Genomic DNA, 19813 nt, shown 5'->3' with positions numbered 1-19813 from the left:
TGCAAGAAAGCAAGATTGTACTTCACTTTTATTAGTATTATATACATATGTATATATATATATATATATATATATATATATATATATATATATATATATATGTATATATATATATATATATATATATATATATATATATATATATATATATATATATATATATATATACATGTATATGTGTATACGTATTAATAAATACGCAGTCACACATGATTTAATTTTCTTATTGCGATATACAACGTTCATCTATAATACAAAAGGCACATTTGCTGTAAAATTCTGGACCTGTAAATCAGTGTACTTAATTTTATTACTTGTTTTAGAGAGTTTGTCTAACATGCTGAAGTGATGCTAGTCCCTAACACCAACGATTTAATCAGTTGTCAAAAGAAATATAGAAAGATTGGCGCCATATATATATTTGAATACGCTTTGGTTGAATCCGATGAGAAGAGTCTATTCTCTGTAATAGGGTAACCTCAGATCTTCTGTGCAGATTAATACTTTCCTTCTACTCACAGAATTTCCTTGTTTTATGCATGTATGTATATCATTATTCAGGGGTTTTTTCAAGATTTCTTGCAAATAGACAAGGAGCCGGTATCTAAGCTAGATGCAAGGCTTCGTGATTGGAATTTCAACAACAACCACAGGGTATTTTTGTATGTATTTGTGTATGTGCAGTATTTGGAGTCGCTGCTTGTGCAAATTTGTATGCTTGTTCTATGTATGTATGCATTCTCATGTATACAGTTGCATGTCTAGACATATTCATGCATATTTAAATGATAAACTTGTATATATATATGCATGTATGCATGCACATATGTGTGTGTGTATGTGTGCGTGCGCGCGCTTATAGTATTATTTCTTTTCCAATTTATTTGATAATGGCTAAGGAACATCTAATACGACAAATGTAATAATGCATTAATGTTCTTACTTTCCAAGGCTTCAATATCTTTCATGAGTTCATGGAAAAATGCCTCTGTTGTTTCAGTATCCATGTGAAGTCCATCAGCCATCATTGTGGCAGCATCACGGAGTTTCTCAATGATCTTTTCAGCCACCTGATAACATGAACAAACGAATATTATGAATTGCTGTGGTTTGCCAGCCTAAGTACAAACTAACTTCGGTGCTTATCTAATATGGATGTGGCTTCAAACTAAGCTTAGACAATATATATTCCTGATCTCTATGACACCACAGTGCGTCATTGCTGTTTTATTTTTACTATATTTGACTTGTGAAGCAAAGACATCTAGTTTTCTATCAAATAACCTACAAATCTATTTAGTTTTAGTATTTCTCTGAGCCGCTCCGCTGATTCTCCTTCAAGAAAATTCTTCTCAATGGCTTTGCGTGGTCTGAGGCTGTAACAGAAGACGCATGGACAAAATTACCTACGGTCGATTCCAGTCCAACACCAAGTAGTTGCGAAGCGAACATCTGAACCACAGTCTTACGGTACCCATGTTATATCGGCTCAATTACAGAATATAGAAAACAATAATTCGTCTGAGTTGCTGATACCCTTCATGAAGTTCTATAATGAGAAGCTCACATTGAAGTGAAAGATGAAAGTTAACGGGAGAAAATATGAGAAAGAGAGACAGACAGAGAAAGACAGAGAGACAGGCAGACAGACAAAGAGAGAAAGAAAGAGAGACAGAGAAAGAAACAGCAGAATCAATACAACTCACAGCAACTTTGAAGTCTCCGGTGGTGGTGACCTCTGACACTATTTTGGTCATTTCCTTTTTGATAGTTTCGCCAACCATGGTAGACACTTTATGAATGACGCTGAAGAAAGGCAGAAGAACAAACGAAGAACACTATGAGTTTGTTTCATTATATGGTGTGTCAAAAGTTTTCAAAGGCACGAACAAACATCACAAACACACTCACACACACCATCACACAACATACCCACAGGTCTAGGAAAGGGTTCTTTTTTTCTGTAGAGGGCTTATATGCCCCTTTATTAGACTCTTTTATTTACTCATGCACGGAGATCGCCATAAGCTTTAAGCTTCTATAAAAATACCATTATTATTATTGACAGGATTGTAAACACGGCACCGTATAAAAACCCATTCGCACCGAAAGCATATATAAATATATATATATATGTGTGTGTGTGTGTGTGTGTGTGTGTGTGTGTGTGTGTGTGTGTGTATGTATATATGTATGTATGTTTATACAGTGAGAAAAAGAGTTACGTGTATATATGTGTATGCGTGTGTGTATATATATTCATGTGTGTGTATGTGTGTTATATATGTTATATATGTCGTATATGTTATATGTGTAAGATAAATGCATCTTGGTTGTTTATAAATGCTGTTGTTATTGCAACTACCAACTCCAAACTCCAGTGTCCTGCATGGATGCAAGTTGCACGTCTTACACAGTATTCCTTATAAACATACACGTGGTATTGTAACTATCTTTCTACTTATTATTGCCGTGTTCGACGGCGTTCTTATTACCGCCTGAATAATACTCGACATACAGACCACCGTCGTATCCGTTATCAAAGTTTCCATTTCGGTTATTCATGGAAGAAGAAAAGTTATTTCCAACTATAGGATCAACCAGCCATTGTCAAAATGTCTATGCCACTATATCAATAATCAGAGACATAATGCAAACATATAATGCACACAGATACGCCCAATTAAAGGAATAAAAAACCGTCTCGCTTTTTGTGATCTTCATTCATTTCATCATCATCTATATATATAAAAGCATGAGTATGATTTAACTGTTGCTTTAGACACAAAGTTAATGTACGGAAGAGACTAATGATAACACATGCATACATTCACATACATTTTAAATAAACACACACACACACACACACACACACACACACACATACACACACACACACAGAGAAATATCTAAATATATATATGTATATATGTGTGTGCATATATATACGCTACTATGTTTATGTATGTATGTATGTATGTATGTACGTATGCATAATGTAACTTATATGAAAAATATCGAATATAAAAGTGTAAGATTTTGTATCAATGTTTTCATTGTCCCCTTTGTACCTAGCGGGCATTCGTCCGACTTTCTCAATTACTTTCAATTTTAATTCCCTTTCTAATCAAAAACATTACGCTTCTGCAACACAAATATATATATATATAATATATGATACATTATATATATATATATATATATATATATATATATATATATATATATATATATATATATATATATATATATATATATATATATATATATATATATATATATATATATACACACATATATTTATATGCATATATATATACATATATATACATATACAAACACACACACATATATATACGTATTATATGTATGTATGTATGTATAAATATATATATATATATATATATATATATATATATATATATATATATATATATATATATATATAGATAGATAGATAGATAGATAGATAGATAGATAACTATGTACACATATCAAGCTTCCGTGCATTTTCAATCTGTCAAAACAGTGGTGAACTCGAGGCTCTGGTGGAATCTTGCCCAAGGTGCCACGCATTGGTATCGAATCTAGAATATTGTAATTACGAAAAAACTTGTTAACAACACAACTATGCCTGCTACCTAATATCCATGTCTACATACCTGCGTTCGAATGAGGTGACGTGAAGTCCTTCGTCGGTGAGGGCGCTCTCCACTTCTTTTATGGCCATTGTCTCCAGTTCACTGGTAGCTTGACTGATAAGCAGGTCAAAAGCTTAAAATGGAAAAAACAGTATCCAAGTTTAGTTTAAGGGCTGAAATTTGGTAGGATGTAGTAAGTGGATTAATTGAAAAGCAAAGCTGATTGCAGCTGAATTTGAACTGAGAATTTCAATAACCGGAAGAATTATCGACTCTTTAACGATTTGCCATAATACTAAGATTTGGGTCAACCAACTGGGCAGATCCTTAAATCCAGTTGGCGCAGGCACTGAAGCCTTCGCCGTCGTGTACCATATCGACAGAAAGCCTCATAAATTCCAAACCTGCCGAGTGCTACGCCGACGGTAGATGAATCATTGAGGAGCACTATTTGTATGAAGACTCGACTTGCTAGAAATAGCATTCAAATCTCACTCAAATCATGCCCGGCTTTCATAAAAAATAAGGATATATTAGATAAAGTAACTTATTGAATAGTCATAACTGAAATGGTTTAATCACTTTTGCTCGGTGACGGCTAACCAGAAGCCGAAGAATAACAACAACAACGGTAACACAGGAATAGGAATAGAACATGGTTCTGAATGTTATCAAAAGATTCGTCATATTTTACAATGCCTCTATAATAGTAAAACGGGTATGATTTGCCTTCGCTCCCCACATTACATGTGTAGAGTGTGACTGGATCGTTATCTGTTGAGAGATAAATGTTTCATCTAACTATATAACCAATTGCGACTTCAAAATTGGAAGTGGGAGGGATTAAGAAATCAACAAGTACGGCTGCAGCAACAATTACTAGTCCATATTGTTTGCTAAAAAATTAAGTTGGATTTAACACTAGCTTTAATGACAGGCTTCAAACTTTGCGTAAACAAGCAAACTTTGAATACCATTGGCTGTCAACTAGAGCTTAGTTTAGATGTTATAGTTAATTATTAGCAGTCATTTCACCAAAAATTGTGTCTGGATTACCTTCTGTCATATTTCTGGCAATTATTTCCATTAATTCATTTCAGACTTTAAATTACAGTTTTCTTTTTTACTCTAGAAGTCAGGAAAATTATTATTTTTTAATATATATAGAAGAGTATGAAATACACAGTGTGTGTTAGAGATATCGGCCAGCATCTTTTGCTCGTGTTAGCTTTAATACATCGTGATTACATTTCTCGATAGTTGATAACTACTTATCCTCAGAATAACAAGTGGTTAAATTCATTTCCCAAACCTCCTCACTTTTCATGATTTATATACTCCTCATGAAATAATATAATCTGTCGGATCTCCTGAATTTCATTTGCATGGGACTCTGCATTATACTCCTCCATATTGAATTACTATGTGGTCTGCTAGAAGAGTTTTCTGTGATAACCACTCGATTCTCTCAAACCGTATATGAGACTAACTACACACATAGGCACACATGCACATACACGTGCATGCGCAAGCACACACACACACACACACGCGCGCGCGCGCGCGCGCGCAGAAATATATTCGATTTAAATGCAGGAGATAAAATGTTAACTGTTACTGCCGCTTTCGAATAATTACAATGACGACGCCTACCTTCTCTTTCAATCATGTTTTTGATTGAAAAGGCTTGAGCACAAGCAACGAGCAAGACCGCGAGGAAGAATTTCATCCTGGATGCTGAAATATAGCAAAATACTAATAATTATTAAAAGACAAGAAAACAAAAAACGTGTTTTGCGTAAGAAGCTGACATCATTGTTTAGGACGGGATCTAGCAGATAAAATATTAACCCGAAGTTTTGACTTCGTATATTATTTTATCGAGTCCATAAGTATGAAAGATAAAGTTGGCCTCAGCCTGTCTCTTGGTATTAATCACTGACCAGAGTGTTACTCGTGTTGTAAAAGCGATAATCACTGCTGTTCAGTGATGTGCAGATGTCTCTTTACGGTGACCTCATTTACTGAAAGCCCTATGACAATGACAAAGTGGCGACTTGTGCAGACCTAATCAATTGGAAGGGGACAGTCAGATACAACTTTTGTCTGCCACACACACACACACACACACACACACACAGATCTGCAACGTGGTTCATTAGCCATCTGATGGGTCATGGACAGAAAGTCAGAAATGTGATTTATGACAAAGAAGCACAAGAAGACAGAAAGACGATAATCATTTGTAAACATGGAGCAATAAACACACACACACACACACACACACACACACACGCGCACACACACACACACACACACACACACACATATATATGTATGTATATATCTTTTTTATCTTATACTTGCTTCTGTCATTACACAGTGGGCATGCTGGGAAATGCATTTTAGTCGAATGAATGGATATTAGTGCTTAATTTTAAGCCTGGTAATTTATTCACCATCTTGTTTGCCGAAGCGCTAGCTTACGGGAACTAATCACATCAACACCAGTTGTCAAGCGGTAAGCGGTTGTGGAGAACAAACACAGATATATATATATACATATGTATATATATATATATATATATATATATATACATATATACACACACACATATATATATATATATACACATATATAAATATATATACATATATATATACATGTATATACATGTACACATAATATATATATGGTGGGGGGGGGGCATTCACACATGCATGCATATAGCGAGACACTCACACAGAGAATATATACAGATTGATATATATATAGGTTTATAAATATATACATGTGAATTTAAATGTCTATATATACATGCGAAGAGAGAGAAATAAAAGTACGCTTGTGTGTATATACATATATACATACACATATATACGTATGCATATAAACTTAAAGAAGCTTGTCATATATATATATATATATATATATATATATATATATATATATATGTATGTATACAAATATATATATATATGTGCATATATACGACGGGCTTCTTTCAGTTTCCGTCTACCAAATCCACTCACAAGGCTTTGGTCGATCCGAGGCTATAGTAAAAGACACTTGCCCAAGGTGCCACGCACCTATATATATATATATATATATATATATATATATATATAGAGAGAGAGAGAGAGAGATAGATAGATAGGGAGAGAGAGAGAAAGAGAGAGAGAGAGAGGTGCAAGAGTGGCTGTGTGGTAAGTAGCTTCTTTACCAACCACATCGTTCCGGGTTCATATATATATATATATATATATATATATATATATATACATACAGATAGACAGAGGGAGAGAGAGAGAGAGAGGGAGAGAGAGAGAGAGAGAGAGAGATAGGGAGAGAGAGAGAGAGACAGAGAGAGAGACAGAGAGAGAGAAAGAGAGAAAGGGACTGAGAGTTAAGGAAACAAACAGAGGGTGAGACAAAGAAAGAGGAAGAAAAGTAGACCAGCAGACAAACAGTCGGTCGAGACTAAAATTGCCGTTGCTGTATGTCATATTAGAAGCCATTAACTTACCTTTTGAGGTAATCTTGATGACAACCGTGCCCTTTCTGCCGAAGCGGTTGTATTTATAGTAGTTTGAGTCTAATGCAGAGCAGATAAAACTCTTGAAGCTGCCGGTGGTTTTCCCATACCCCAAGGTCATCTACCATTTTGTGATAAATCACGTCCTTATTACGTTATCTCTGTGCGTGTGTACGCTAACAGCTATATCTTTGAGACTGCGTGGTTTATGGGTATGTAATTTTGTTCGCGTGCTTATTACGTGTTTGTGTGTGTATCTGTGCGTGAGATTGTGTATGTGAGCGTATTTCTGTTGTGTAGGTATTTATGTATGTCTGTCTATGTGTCTGCTTGTCTGTCAGTAAGAATATTTACGTATGTAAGTATGTACTTGTGAGCGCGGGCGTGTGTGTGCGTGAGGGATATTTGTGTGTACATACAGGGATAGGGGAGTACAAAATAATGGAAAGACCTAGTATCATAACATCTTAATTTTGAAATATCTATAAAACCGTCAAAAGCTTGTTTATTTTTATGTTTTTTTGATTTATTATTGGTGTTACTTAATATGATTTGCTAAAATTGCAGTTTTTTTTTTCAGATATCATCATAAAAAGGTACTTAAAATTCATTAAAATGACAGATCTATCGGGCTTTCTAAGAGGTCAAATTGTTGGTGCTCGTATGGCGGGCGCTAGCGTAACGAAAACAGCCGAAATGTTTGGTGTATCAAGAAGTACTGTTTCGAAAATAATGACAACCTTCGAGAAAGAGGAAAAAACCACCTCCTCGAAACAAAATTCTGGAAGAAAGCCAAAATTTTCAGATAGGGACCGTCGAACTCTTACGCGAATTGTTAGAAAGGATCACAAAAGTACAGCTCCCAAAATTACTGCAGAGCTTATTGACCACCTCGAGAACCCAGTTTTCACAAAAGCTATTTGCCGAGAGCTGACAAAGCCGGATTTCACGGGAGGGCTGCAATCAGAAAACCACTACTTTCAAATACAAACGTTGCAAAGCATTTAGAGTGAAGTAAAAATCTACGGAATTGGTCCCTAGAGCAGTGGAAGAATGTTATTTTCTCAGACGAGTCATCCTTTACCTTATTTCCGACCACTGGTGAAGTATTTGTGTGGAGACAGCCAAAAGAAGCATTTGACCCAGACTACCTTCTTCCAACTGTTAAACATATAGGAGGATCTGTGATGATCTGGGGGTGGGGGCTATATCTTGGAAATCTGCCAGCTCAATGGTTTCCCTTCATGGCAGAATTAATAGTCAAGTCTATTTAAGCATTTTATCTCATCAAGTTCATCCTATGATTGCGGAACAAATATTCTGCTCAATACCACAGATTTGCTTGTCATTTGTTTGATCTTAACCATTTGAGCATGTCTCTTAGTGGCTGACGATATGTACATCTCTGATCACGACTACAAGTAGTGGGAGAACATCGTAACCATGTCTTGAAAGGAATTCTTTGGGGTTTGGATAATTCACCTCTGGAAATATGGGCGTTTCGTTCAAATCCTTAAACAACCCTTATTCAGCGACCTTTTGAGCGGGATGGGCTACTCGACCTGAAGAAAATTTTAACTGGGCCCCACCTGCAAGGTCATGCACTGTTTATCTTTATATAAGATCACCATGTCGCGCACATATGGTTGCGATATATGTGCCTGGTGTACCCTTATCAGACGGGTAGTCATGATGGGTATACTGGGCTTCGTATATTGTACCCCAATGTCACTTTGATGGCATGCACTGCTCTCTCCCTCAATAATAATAATAATAATAATAATAATAATAATAATAATAATAATAATAATAATAATAATAGTCTCAAATTTTGCTATAAGGGCAGCAGTTTTGGGAGAGGGGATGAGCCCGTTACATCGACCCCAGTCTGAAACTGTTACTTGTTTTATTGACCCCGAAAGGGTGAAACGTAAAGTCGATCTCGGCGGAATTTGAACTCAGAGCATGATGACAGGCAAAATACCTCTGAGTATTTCGTGATGACGATTCTGCCAGCTCGCCGCCTTAATAATAATGATAATGATAATAACAGGAATTAACAATGAATATTGCCACAATTAGACTCGGCACCTACCTGATAAACTCTGATGACTGGAGGTTAGAACTTGTCTTAAAGCACGAAAACAAGAAACCATCATACTCAGTAGCAGAACAGGCAAAGAAAATCAATTCCAAATACAACAAATCCCAGAATTAGACATACTAGAAAAAACACACAAGAAGCTAAGCATATGAAAACCCGTGCTGAAACTGCTGCCTTAGATATTCTTACAGATTATTGGCAAGAAAAACCTCCCAATTACAAAAACCCAAAGAAAGCTAATAATGCCGATATTGACAAAGCCCTTACCCATCAATGGTTAGTGTCTTCTGGCTTAAAATCAGAGACAAAAGAGTGTATCATAGCAGCCCAAGATCAATGCCTACCTACAAGGAGCTACCGGGCCAATGTCATAAAGATCAGCACTAGCTCAACATATGTATGTAAACAACAAAATGAAACCATCGATCATGTTGTCTCCATGTTCAATCTTCTTGCACCTACAGAGTATCTCAAGAGGCATGATAGAGCAGCGCAGTATACTCACCGTGTAATTTGCAAAGACATGGACCTGCCAATGATAAAAACTTGTGGCAATACAAACTACCGCATGTGCTTGAAAATGACTACATCTCACTCCTTTAGAACATCACCGTTCAAACTGACAGAGAGATAGATGCGAATAGGCCAAAAATCATGCCTCTTCATTGATATGACTATCCTAATCGACATAAATGTATCTGTCAAAACCTACCAGAAACTGAGCAAGTATAACGATCTTGAATTAGAAATTTGCAAAATGTGTAATTATAAGACTGAATCAATAGCTACTGTCATAGATCTCCTGGGAATAATAGCAAAAGAAGCTAATTGCTTCCTAGCTCAGATACCAAGAAGTCCCAAAATGGAAAACATTCAAAAAATAGTACTCATGGGACCTGCGTAAAATATTGTCTACTTAATCCCCAAAATATTTTAATCCGTAAACAGTGTCAAAATACTTTTAAATGTACATAACACCAAACACATTTTATTGTCATCTTAACCTCATACTACCATCTTAACAAATTTTAAAACAAATTTCTAATTTACCTATGTTTTGACAGAGGTTCTCTAGAACAATACATTGTGCAAAATCAAATATATGGCACCGTAGTCATAACACGAACTTGAACTTCAAACCTGTTGTCTTTTGAGGTCTCTGGAGTTAATTTGTACAACTACAACGCAAAAGCCATGCATATAATAATAATAATAATAATAATAATAATAATAATAATAATAATAATAATAATAATAATAGTAATAATAATAATAATAATAGCAACAATAATAACAACAACAACAACAACAACAACAATAATAACAATGACGACAACAACAACAACAATAACAATAATAATAAAATAATAATAATAATAATAATAATGACTTCTACAATAGGCACACGGCCTGAAATATTGGGAGAAGGGTCGACTACATCGACCCCAGTACTCAACTGGTACTTAATTTATCGAGCCCAAATGATGAAAGGCAAAATCGGCTTCTGCGGAATTTGAACTCAGAACATGAGGACGGACGAAATACCGTTAAGCAATTTACCCGGTGAGCTAAATAGTTTGCCAGCTCGTCGCCTTAATAATAATAATAATAATAATAATAATAATAATAATAATAATAATAATAATAATAATAATAATAATAATAATTATAATAATAATAATAATAATAATAATAATAATAATAATAATAATAATAATAATAATAATAATAATAATAATAATAATAATAATAACAGAGCTGAACGTGAGAAACAGGATCGAAGCGATCAATGCTCTAGCCATACCAGTCGTGACTTACAGTTTCAACATCGTTAACTGGTCAATTACTGAAATATGTAATGTTGACAGAAAAATACGAAAACTGTTGACAATGCATAGAATGCACCACCCTAAGGCAGATATAGAACGTCTTTATCTGCCAAGAAAAGAAGGAGGCCGAGGACTTTTACAGCTGGCATTATCAATGAAGGTAGCCACAAAAAACTCTGAGGACTGGATGCTAAAATTTGTCTTAAAATATGAAAGCAAGAAAGCATCTTACTCAGTAACAAAACAGGCAAAGGAATATCTAAGTGAATTCCAATTGCAACAAATTCAAGAATTAGACGAACTAGAAACACCTGCAGAAAAAGCTAAGCGCTTGAAAACCCGTGCTAAAATTGCTGCCTTAGCTATTATGACTGAAAAATGGCATGGAAAACCTCTCAATGGCAAATACCCAAAGAGAGCGAATAATGCAGATATTGACAAAGCCCTTACCCACCAATGGTTAATGGCCTCTGGCTTGAAATCAGAAACAGAGGGGTTTATCATAGCAGCCCAACATCAATGCCTACCTACAAAGAACTACCAGGCCAACATATTAAAGAACGGCAGCTCCTCATTATGTCGTATATGCCAACAACAAAATGAGACCATCGATCATGTTGTCTCCATGTGCAGTCTGCTTGCGCCTACAGAGTATCTCAACAGGCATGATAGAGCTGCACAATATATTCACTGGGTAATATGCAAAAACCTGGACTTGCCCCATGATAAAAACTGGTGGGAACACAAACCACCCCCAGTACTTGAAAATGATCACATTGCACTCCTCTGGAACTTCACCATTCAAACTGACAGAAAGATAGACGCAAATAGGCCAGACATCATACTGAAAGACTTCAGACAAAAATCATGCCTCCTCATTGATATGACTGTCCCAATCGATATAAACGTATCTGTCAAGACCTACCAAAAACTGAGCAAATATAAAGATCTTGAAATAGAAATTAGCAAGATGTGGAATCTGAAGACGAAAACAATACCTATTGTCATAGGTGCCCTGGGAATGACAACGAAACGGGCTGATTACTACCTAGATCAGATTCCAGGAAACCCCAAAATGGCTGAAGTTCAAAAGATAGTGCTCATGGGAACTGCCCATATCCTACGTAAAATACTGTCTAAGTGATCTCAAATTTTAAAGCAAACACATAATTTTCTTATGGTTTCTTAAACATTCACTTGAACAAAACTGTACAAATCCAAATATATGGTACCCTAGGCATAACACCTACATGAACATCTAACTTGTTGTCTCTTGAGGTCTCTGGGTGAGACTTGGATCCAACTTGTACAAATGCAAAACAAAAGTCAAACATAAAATAATAATAATAATAATAATAATAATAATAATAATAATAATAATAATAATAATAATAATAATAATAAAGAAGAAACAACAAAAGCTATAAAGCAAATGAAATCCAAACTAAAACTAGAACAGCAACGGACCATGATAAAACGATGGCAAGAAAAGCCCCTACATGGTAAATACTGGGCTAAACTTAATGCGAAAGAAATAGACAGAGAAAAATCCCAGCAATGGCTGAGAAGCTCAGGACTCACAGCAGAGACTGAAGGATTTTTAATTGCTGCACAAGACCAGAGCCTCCCCACCAGAAATTACCAAAAACACATAATGAAAAGAAATATAACAAGTAACTGTAGAATATGTGGAGATGGACAAGAAACAATAAATCATATTATCTCTGGCTGCCCAGTCCTGGCTAAGAAGGAATATATTCACAGACACGACAGAGCTGGGACCTATATACACTGGAAGTTATGCCAACACTATGGAATAACAACAGAAAAAAGATGGTATAAACACACGCCAGAAAAGGTCACAGAAAACGAGAAAGCAACCATACTCTGGGATATGCCAATACACACAGATAGAGAAATTAAGGTAAATAGACCAGATATAGTTGTCAAAGATCATGAAGAAAAAAAATGCTTTCTAATTGATGTATCAATACCAACAGATGACAACGTTTCTCGAAAAGAAATGGAAAAACTTTCAAAATACAAAGACCTGGAAATAGAGATAACTCGAATGTGGAGTCTAAAAACAGAAACAATTCCTATCATAGTAGGTGCCTTAGGTATAATAAAAAAATATTCAGACAAATACATAACAAAAATACCAGGACTTACAAATATATATAACATACAGAAAATTGCACTACTGGGTACTGCACACATTCTACGCAAAACACTTTCAATACAGTAAACATAAGAGCACCACAGCAAACCACAGCACATACCCAAGGCGCACAGAGCTGCGCTCGGTAGTGAAGTGAAAGCACGTTATAAAAATAAAACTACTGAACAATAATAATAATAATAATAATAATAATAATAATAATAATAATAATAATAATAATAATAATAGAGATAACTCGAATGTGGAATCTAAAAACAGAAACAATTCCTATCATAGTAGGTGCCTTAGGTATAATAAAAAAAATATTCAGACAAATACATAACAAAAACACCAGGACTTACAAATATATATAACATACAGAAAATTGCACTACTGGGTACTGCACGCATTCTACGCAAAACACTTTCAATACAGTAAACATAAGAGCACCACAGCAAACCACAGCACATACCCAAGGCGCACAGAGCTGCGCTCGGTAGTGAAGTGAAAGCACGTTATAAAAATAAAACTACTGAACAGTAATAATAATAATAATAATAACAACAAGAAACTTTCAAAATGCAAAGACCTGGAAATATAGGTAACTCGAATGTCTAAAAACAGAAACAATCCTTTCTATATTAACCAAAATGAAATAGATTGCCAAATTTATTTTTTGAACCCCTTGAAGACACACAAGATGTTGAAATATCGTTCGCTAGATAACAATGGCACTCTTCTTTTAATTTTAACTCTATATCTTCAGGAGGAGTTACCTCAATCCTTTCTATATTAATAATAATAATAATAATAATAATAATAACAATAATAATAATAATAACAATTTTTTTTAATTAACTACTAAAGGTTCACAAAACATACGTTGGTGTGGTTGAAGACAATACGATGTGGTGTTAGATAAAAATGAAGCGTATAAACAGTGATAACGATAGCAAAATAAATTTTAACAACGAAAAATTCCCCAAAAGAAGTAGACTTCCTAGGGCTGCTCTTGGAAATCCCACTAAACCACAAATACCCTAACCACTAGAGCAAGTGCCCTGCTGTCATCATGTATAGGCGCATGCTTATAGTAGGCTCTTTCACTCAGACCATTCCTGCCACATTCACCCAACTCTAAACAAAATTGCCGGCAGGCAGCCCCTCTCTAACCTCACTTTTCATTTCAAGTGAGACTTGAAAATGTTGGTGAAGGCTTTGTCAAATAGCTTGGCACGGCGTGAGTGACGTGTTCAATAACCGGGCCCTGCCTATGAAGTCTATCTAAGCCAGCCGTGCAGATCACAAATTTGTAGTCTGTGTATCCGATGATTTTTAAAAGTGAACAACTTATAGTATCCTTAACATCTGGTTCACAGAATACTCTATCTAAATAAGACTTAGATGACCCGATGCAATTCGTCCATTTCCACACTAGCACATTCGGGAAAATCAGTCGGTACCTATGAAAGAGTTGAAAATGTCTGGGCAGGTTTGCGAGGTTTTGCACCCCACTCTTCTAACAATCAACCCCAGAGAATCTAAGCGTGCGTCCACGATGGCATTCTTGTGACCCATTAATTCTAAAGTTCGAGACATTCTCAGGAAAACTTCCAAACGTTTGAAGAAACCCGACTGTCCTGCCCTTTTCTGAGCATAAATAACCAGCAGTGTAAAAGCGCCCCCGTCACTACTGTTCGCATCCAGGATCACCTACTTACCTTCTGGGTATAGGAAGATGTCCCTTATCCTGTGATCCAAACCTCTCCGGAACAACACCGCAGTTCCACCTCTCGCTACCGGTTGACATGGAGATAAGTAAATCTCGTATCCGCTGAAAACGGTTTTACTGATAGCCACACGAGGTCATTGAGTAGGTGGCCCTGTTCCCAAGGTGACCCCAGGCCACATACATACATTTATCCTGTCTATTCTGTGCAAGGCCATGTCGGACAACGAAATACTTACCGTACTTTGTGATGGGTGAGGGAAATGTGCTGTACAAATAGAACATATTTCTTCTATTAAAAGGGGAAGACCAGACGCTCGAGTTTCATCACACATGAACTTGGGCAAAACACAACAGTCAAGCGGTGGTAGATGGTGGAAGTGAGGTAGGCCTTCGCACTCCCTCCCAACCTTTCAAGATACTTGTGTAGGGCTTCTGTCACTGTCTCGTAGTCTTTTAAAGCAGAGCCAATCACATTGACGGTGACGCTATGACGGTGACGTCCGCATATGCCAACACAGATCTTATGCATACAATTTTGCGCCGGATGACCCTTTCGTTCTCTATTCTCCGATGTAGTGACTCAAGAATCAGTACATACAGAAGACACAAGAGGGGACAATCTTAAAAGTGTGAGCGCATGATACGAAAGATTGACCATTCACCATAACCACTAAACGGCGATCCAGCACCTGAAGACTGTACGAAAACTAATTGCCGTGAAGACGGTAGTTAGTGCATTGGTTGTCAACTCAATCAAAGGCTTTTGATTAATCTAACTTGATTAAAGACCCGCCAATGACACTCTCCTTACCCACACTTCCTACGATGTATCGCATGAGATGTAGATGGTCGTGGATAGATCTGTTCGGGATAGCACATATCTGCGCATTATCGATCAGACCACCGACAACAAGCGACAACCACTTCACTAGCGTCTTGGCCAAAATCTTTGAATATGCATTTAACAAGAGTTATGAGGAATAAACCTTTCTTAGCAGTGCCACAATTTATCGGCTGACAGAAGTAGAAATTCTCTCGTTGTTACCAGTTGCAGTAGAAATCTGCCGAACAAGTCTGGCATTATAATTAAAGTTCGTAAAAGTAAGGCTAGTCAAACCAGATGGTTTGCCTTCGCATAACCGTCCATTGGTTCTTGTATTGTCAGTGACAGTTATCGGCTTTTCGCAAAAGTTCGTCTCCACTACTCAGAGTCGCGGTAAGTCGGTGAGGTAGGCACATTGAAATCCATCTGAAATCCAGCCCGCTATTCGTCCCGAACAATCGAGCAAAGTATTGTAGAAAAGTTGCACATATCATCTTGGAATCAAGTAGAATGCCTCATCTTGGTCCGGTAAAGACTAAATTGTGGTCTGTTTCCATTTTGTGCCTCTGCCTTTCGAGCTCATCAAGCGTTTATCGTTCCTTGATGGCTTAGAGCCTGACAACGTAGCCTTCGTGCTACAAATTGAAAAACTAGTTTAGGATCAATTTCGCCGTAAGCACGTTGGTCAAGTTTTTCCTAAGCACCTCTTCTAACTTGGTCGCCTCCTGATCTAGTTTTCTTTGTTGCTACTTCTTCACAAAACCTGGATGATTCTGTTTCACGGGGGAAAACTACCATTGCCCCCGTCAATTCGTAAATTCGATCAGAATAAAATTGGAACGTAGAGAAAGATTCGTAACTGGGACCCAGCCTTCAAAGGCTATCGTGTTCAACCATGCAGATCACAAATTTGAGGTCTGTGTAGTCGATGACTATCTTGTGAACAATCTACGCTACCCCTATCTACTGACCTACTGAATACTCCCTCTATATACGATCTGAATGAACTTATACTGTTTGTCCAGGTCCACCTTGGCATATTCGGGTATACCATTCGGTAACTGCCAGACAGTTGGAAAGGTCTGAGCAAATTTGTGAGGTTTTTTCACATCGTATCCTATCAGTTCAAGATGGCATCTCCAGGAAACATTCAAGCCAGAGAAAGTAGTCTAATCGGGCATTAACTCGGAGTGTAGACCGCAACAACTCTGTAGTTTTGGCCTTTGCTGCTGGCCACCTCCAGCACCCCCGACTTATTTTCCGAGTACAGAACGACGGTCAGTATTGTGCGATACAGAACTGCCGGAAACAACACAATTATTCTACTGCCTGGAGACGGGTACACCACATAGGCTCCATAGATGAGTACAAATGACTGAGCCTCCAAAAATTCAAGTTTCGCTATATCTTGTCATCTGTCGTGTTTGAGCAGGTGGACTTACAAGGCGATCCCAGGTCATGTGCAGCCATGCTGCTTATTCTGGGGAAGGCCATTTTCAGTAAAAGAGAGAAAGTGTGCAGAACCATTTATCTAATACTAGAAGGACTAGCAATTCTTGCTTCGGGCTGGTTGTGAGTGTTTCTACAAACAATATTTCTATATTCTTTTGTTTATTATCACTTTGAAATTTTTCATACAATAAAAATGAAGCGTAAAGCCGTCCTACACATACATAAAGTTGTAAAGCACACTTATACACATACACGCGTACCTTCAAACAACCATACACACTAAAAGTAAAAGGGTCTTGGTCAGTTTTCCAATCAATTCTGAATGTTCAATCTACTGAACTACTCACTCAATATTCTGCTTAGTAGGTTAACCTTCCTAACTATTTTTTATCTTCAGAGCACTTGACAATCTTAGGCTCACTACGAGGAGGGCGCTGAAAAGTCCCCAGATTTGGGTAAAAGAAAATACAGGAAGATCAGTTAATTATGATTTTATTCAACATATTCCCCTCTCAGATTCACACACTAATTGCAGCAGTCTTTCAGTTTTTTCTAAGCCTTGTAAAAAAGGACTCGGAAGGATGGGCCTCCAGCCAGGCCTCTGTAGCGGCGACCACTTTCGAATCGGAATGATATTTCGTTACATTTGTTTCTTCAGTTGTGGAAAGAGGTGATAGTCAGAGGAGGCAAGTTAGGAGAGTAAGGTGGGTGGTCTATCAATTCAAAGCCAAAGTCTCGTATTTTCCGTAGTGTTTCATGTGCTGTGCATGCTGATACAAAGACAAGACGCCACGGGTCAACTTTCCACGATGTTTCTGCTTCAAAACTTCACGCAGTTCGTCCAACAGAGACATATAGTATTCTGTGTTGATGGTGCGACACGTTGGCAGGTATGTTATGAGCAGTACTCCGTCTTTATTCCAGAACACAGAAGCCAAAATCTTTCCAGCTGAATTCTGGGTCCAAAACTTCTTGGGACGTGGTGAACCGATGTGGCGCCAATTACTTCATTGCTGCCTGGTCCGAAGATCATAATGACGAAGCCACATTTCATCCATGATGATTAAACGAGCAATAAGAATAAGCCTCTCCCGCTGTAGACCGATGCGCTCCTGATCTGCGTTCAGGCACTTTGGCACCCATTTTGTGGAAAGCTTTCTCATGTCCAGAATGTTGCGGATAATGTGGTTAACATTTTCGCGCGAAATTCCCATGACTATGATGTGCTTCAATTTTACCAAAATCCAGTGTAAGAGTTGCCATCATGCGTTAAATCTGCGAAAAAGAGAAAGATATATTGTATAGTGCTTTGTTGGTCGTCTTTGGCAATGTAGTTGATGTTCAAATTTTGTCTGTGTTGGAATGACATCGCGAGTTTCCTTAAAAATATCTTCGCTGCATAAAATCTTCATGTGAAACTTCCACCTACCATATTGTCTGCATATTTTCTATTAGTTATCCTATCTACACAGTAAAGGTAAAAGATTTACACTTTCATGAACTTTTCAGCACCCCTTCGTATTTTCATCATTAAGCTCAAACACCTATTGCTTCATTCAGGCACAGGCTTCTCTGCGGAGCAGGACTTTATGTACACTATGTACACTTTGTTCGGGTTTTTCCACAGTACGTGAAATGATCATAATTTAATAAAGTGACTCTTTTTGTAGCATCATTAAAATATTTTGCAATTCATTTCCAAGAGATTTTGAAATTAGATCTGCCTAGCAATGAATGCAACAATGTATTGAAACAATACCTGAATCTATTATGGAACCGAACTTTGATGAAGCACCATCATTCCCAGAAGCCTTGTGCTTCCTGATATGAGAACAAAATATCAAATATTTTATCTATTTTCTTATCGCTTGTATTTCTTTTCTAATTGACACCAACATCAGTAGCAATCTATTTTGCCTTTTATCACTGAAAACCTCTTCAGCTACAATATATAATGCATCGATAGACTGTCTTGCTTGAAAGTGGAATGTTTCAATTCCTTGTATAGCAACTTGTGTCTCATCATTCTATCTACTATAATTTTACATGCTAGTTGCACTAAGCTCTCACTAGATTTGTGACTTTTCCTTTTCTGTGTAATAGTTTCCACAGCAGAATAATTTTATTCTCATATCTATTCTCTGTCACTGACTTTATTTACAAAAGCTACACTCCTTTTATTATGAGATTCAATAACCGTTTAAAATAATTGTGGTTGTGGTTTGTTCCTTCTCGAGCCATGCCTGGCTCATAAGGGCCGGTTTTCCGGTTTCATTGGCGTATAGGTTCCCCACCTTGGCGGGACGCTGGTCCATCGCAGGTGACATGCTAGATGCAGGAGGAAAGAATGAGAGAAAGTTGTGTCGAAAGCATCAGCAGAAGTTCACCATTACCTTCTGCCGGAGCCTCTTGGAGCTTAGGTGTTTCGCTCATAAACACACACATCGCCCGGTCTGAGATTTGAACCCACGATCCCTCGACCGCGAGTCCACTGCTCTAACTACTAGGCTATGTGCCTCCACTGTATAAAATAAT

General features: G+C 37.0%; 1 protein-coding gene across 1 annotated transcript in view; it reads right to left on the bottom strand.

Annotated features, from left to right (window-relative positions):
* The window catches only part of LOC106879085 (uncharacterized), a 9989-nt gene extending 2678 nt beyond the window's left edge, over positions 1–7311 (bottom strand). Inside the window, exons 1-5 of the mRNA XM_089338243.1 lie at positions 7169–7311; positions 5295–5378; positions 3663–3774; positions 1707–1806; positions 944–1070 (exon numbers count right to left, since the gene is read on the bottom strand). Coding sequence (XP_089194369.1) covers positions 944–1070; positions 1707–1806; positions 3663–3774; positions 5295–5378; positions 7169–7298 — 553 coding nt within the window. The 5' untranslated portion in view covers positions 7299–7311. The remainder of the gene's footprint in view (positions 1–943; positions 1071–1706; positions 1807–3662; positions 3775–5294; positions 5379–7168) is intronic.
* Between the last annotated feature and the right edge of the window lie 12502 nt (positions 7312–19813).

Source organism: Octopus bimaculoides, chromosome 20 (genome assembly GCF_046866305.1).
Source record: "Octopus bimaculoides isolate indiv1 chromosome 20, ASM4686630v1, whole genome shotgun sequence".
NCBI classification, from domain to species: domain Eukaryota; kingdom Metazoa; phylum Mollusca; class Cephalopoda; order Octopoda; family Octopodidae; genus Octopus; species Octopus bimaculoides.
The sequence above is the reverse complement of the archived record's forward strand: the minus strand, read 5'-3'. Positions and strand labels throughout refer to the sequence as shown.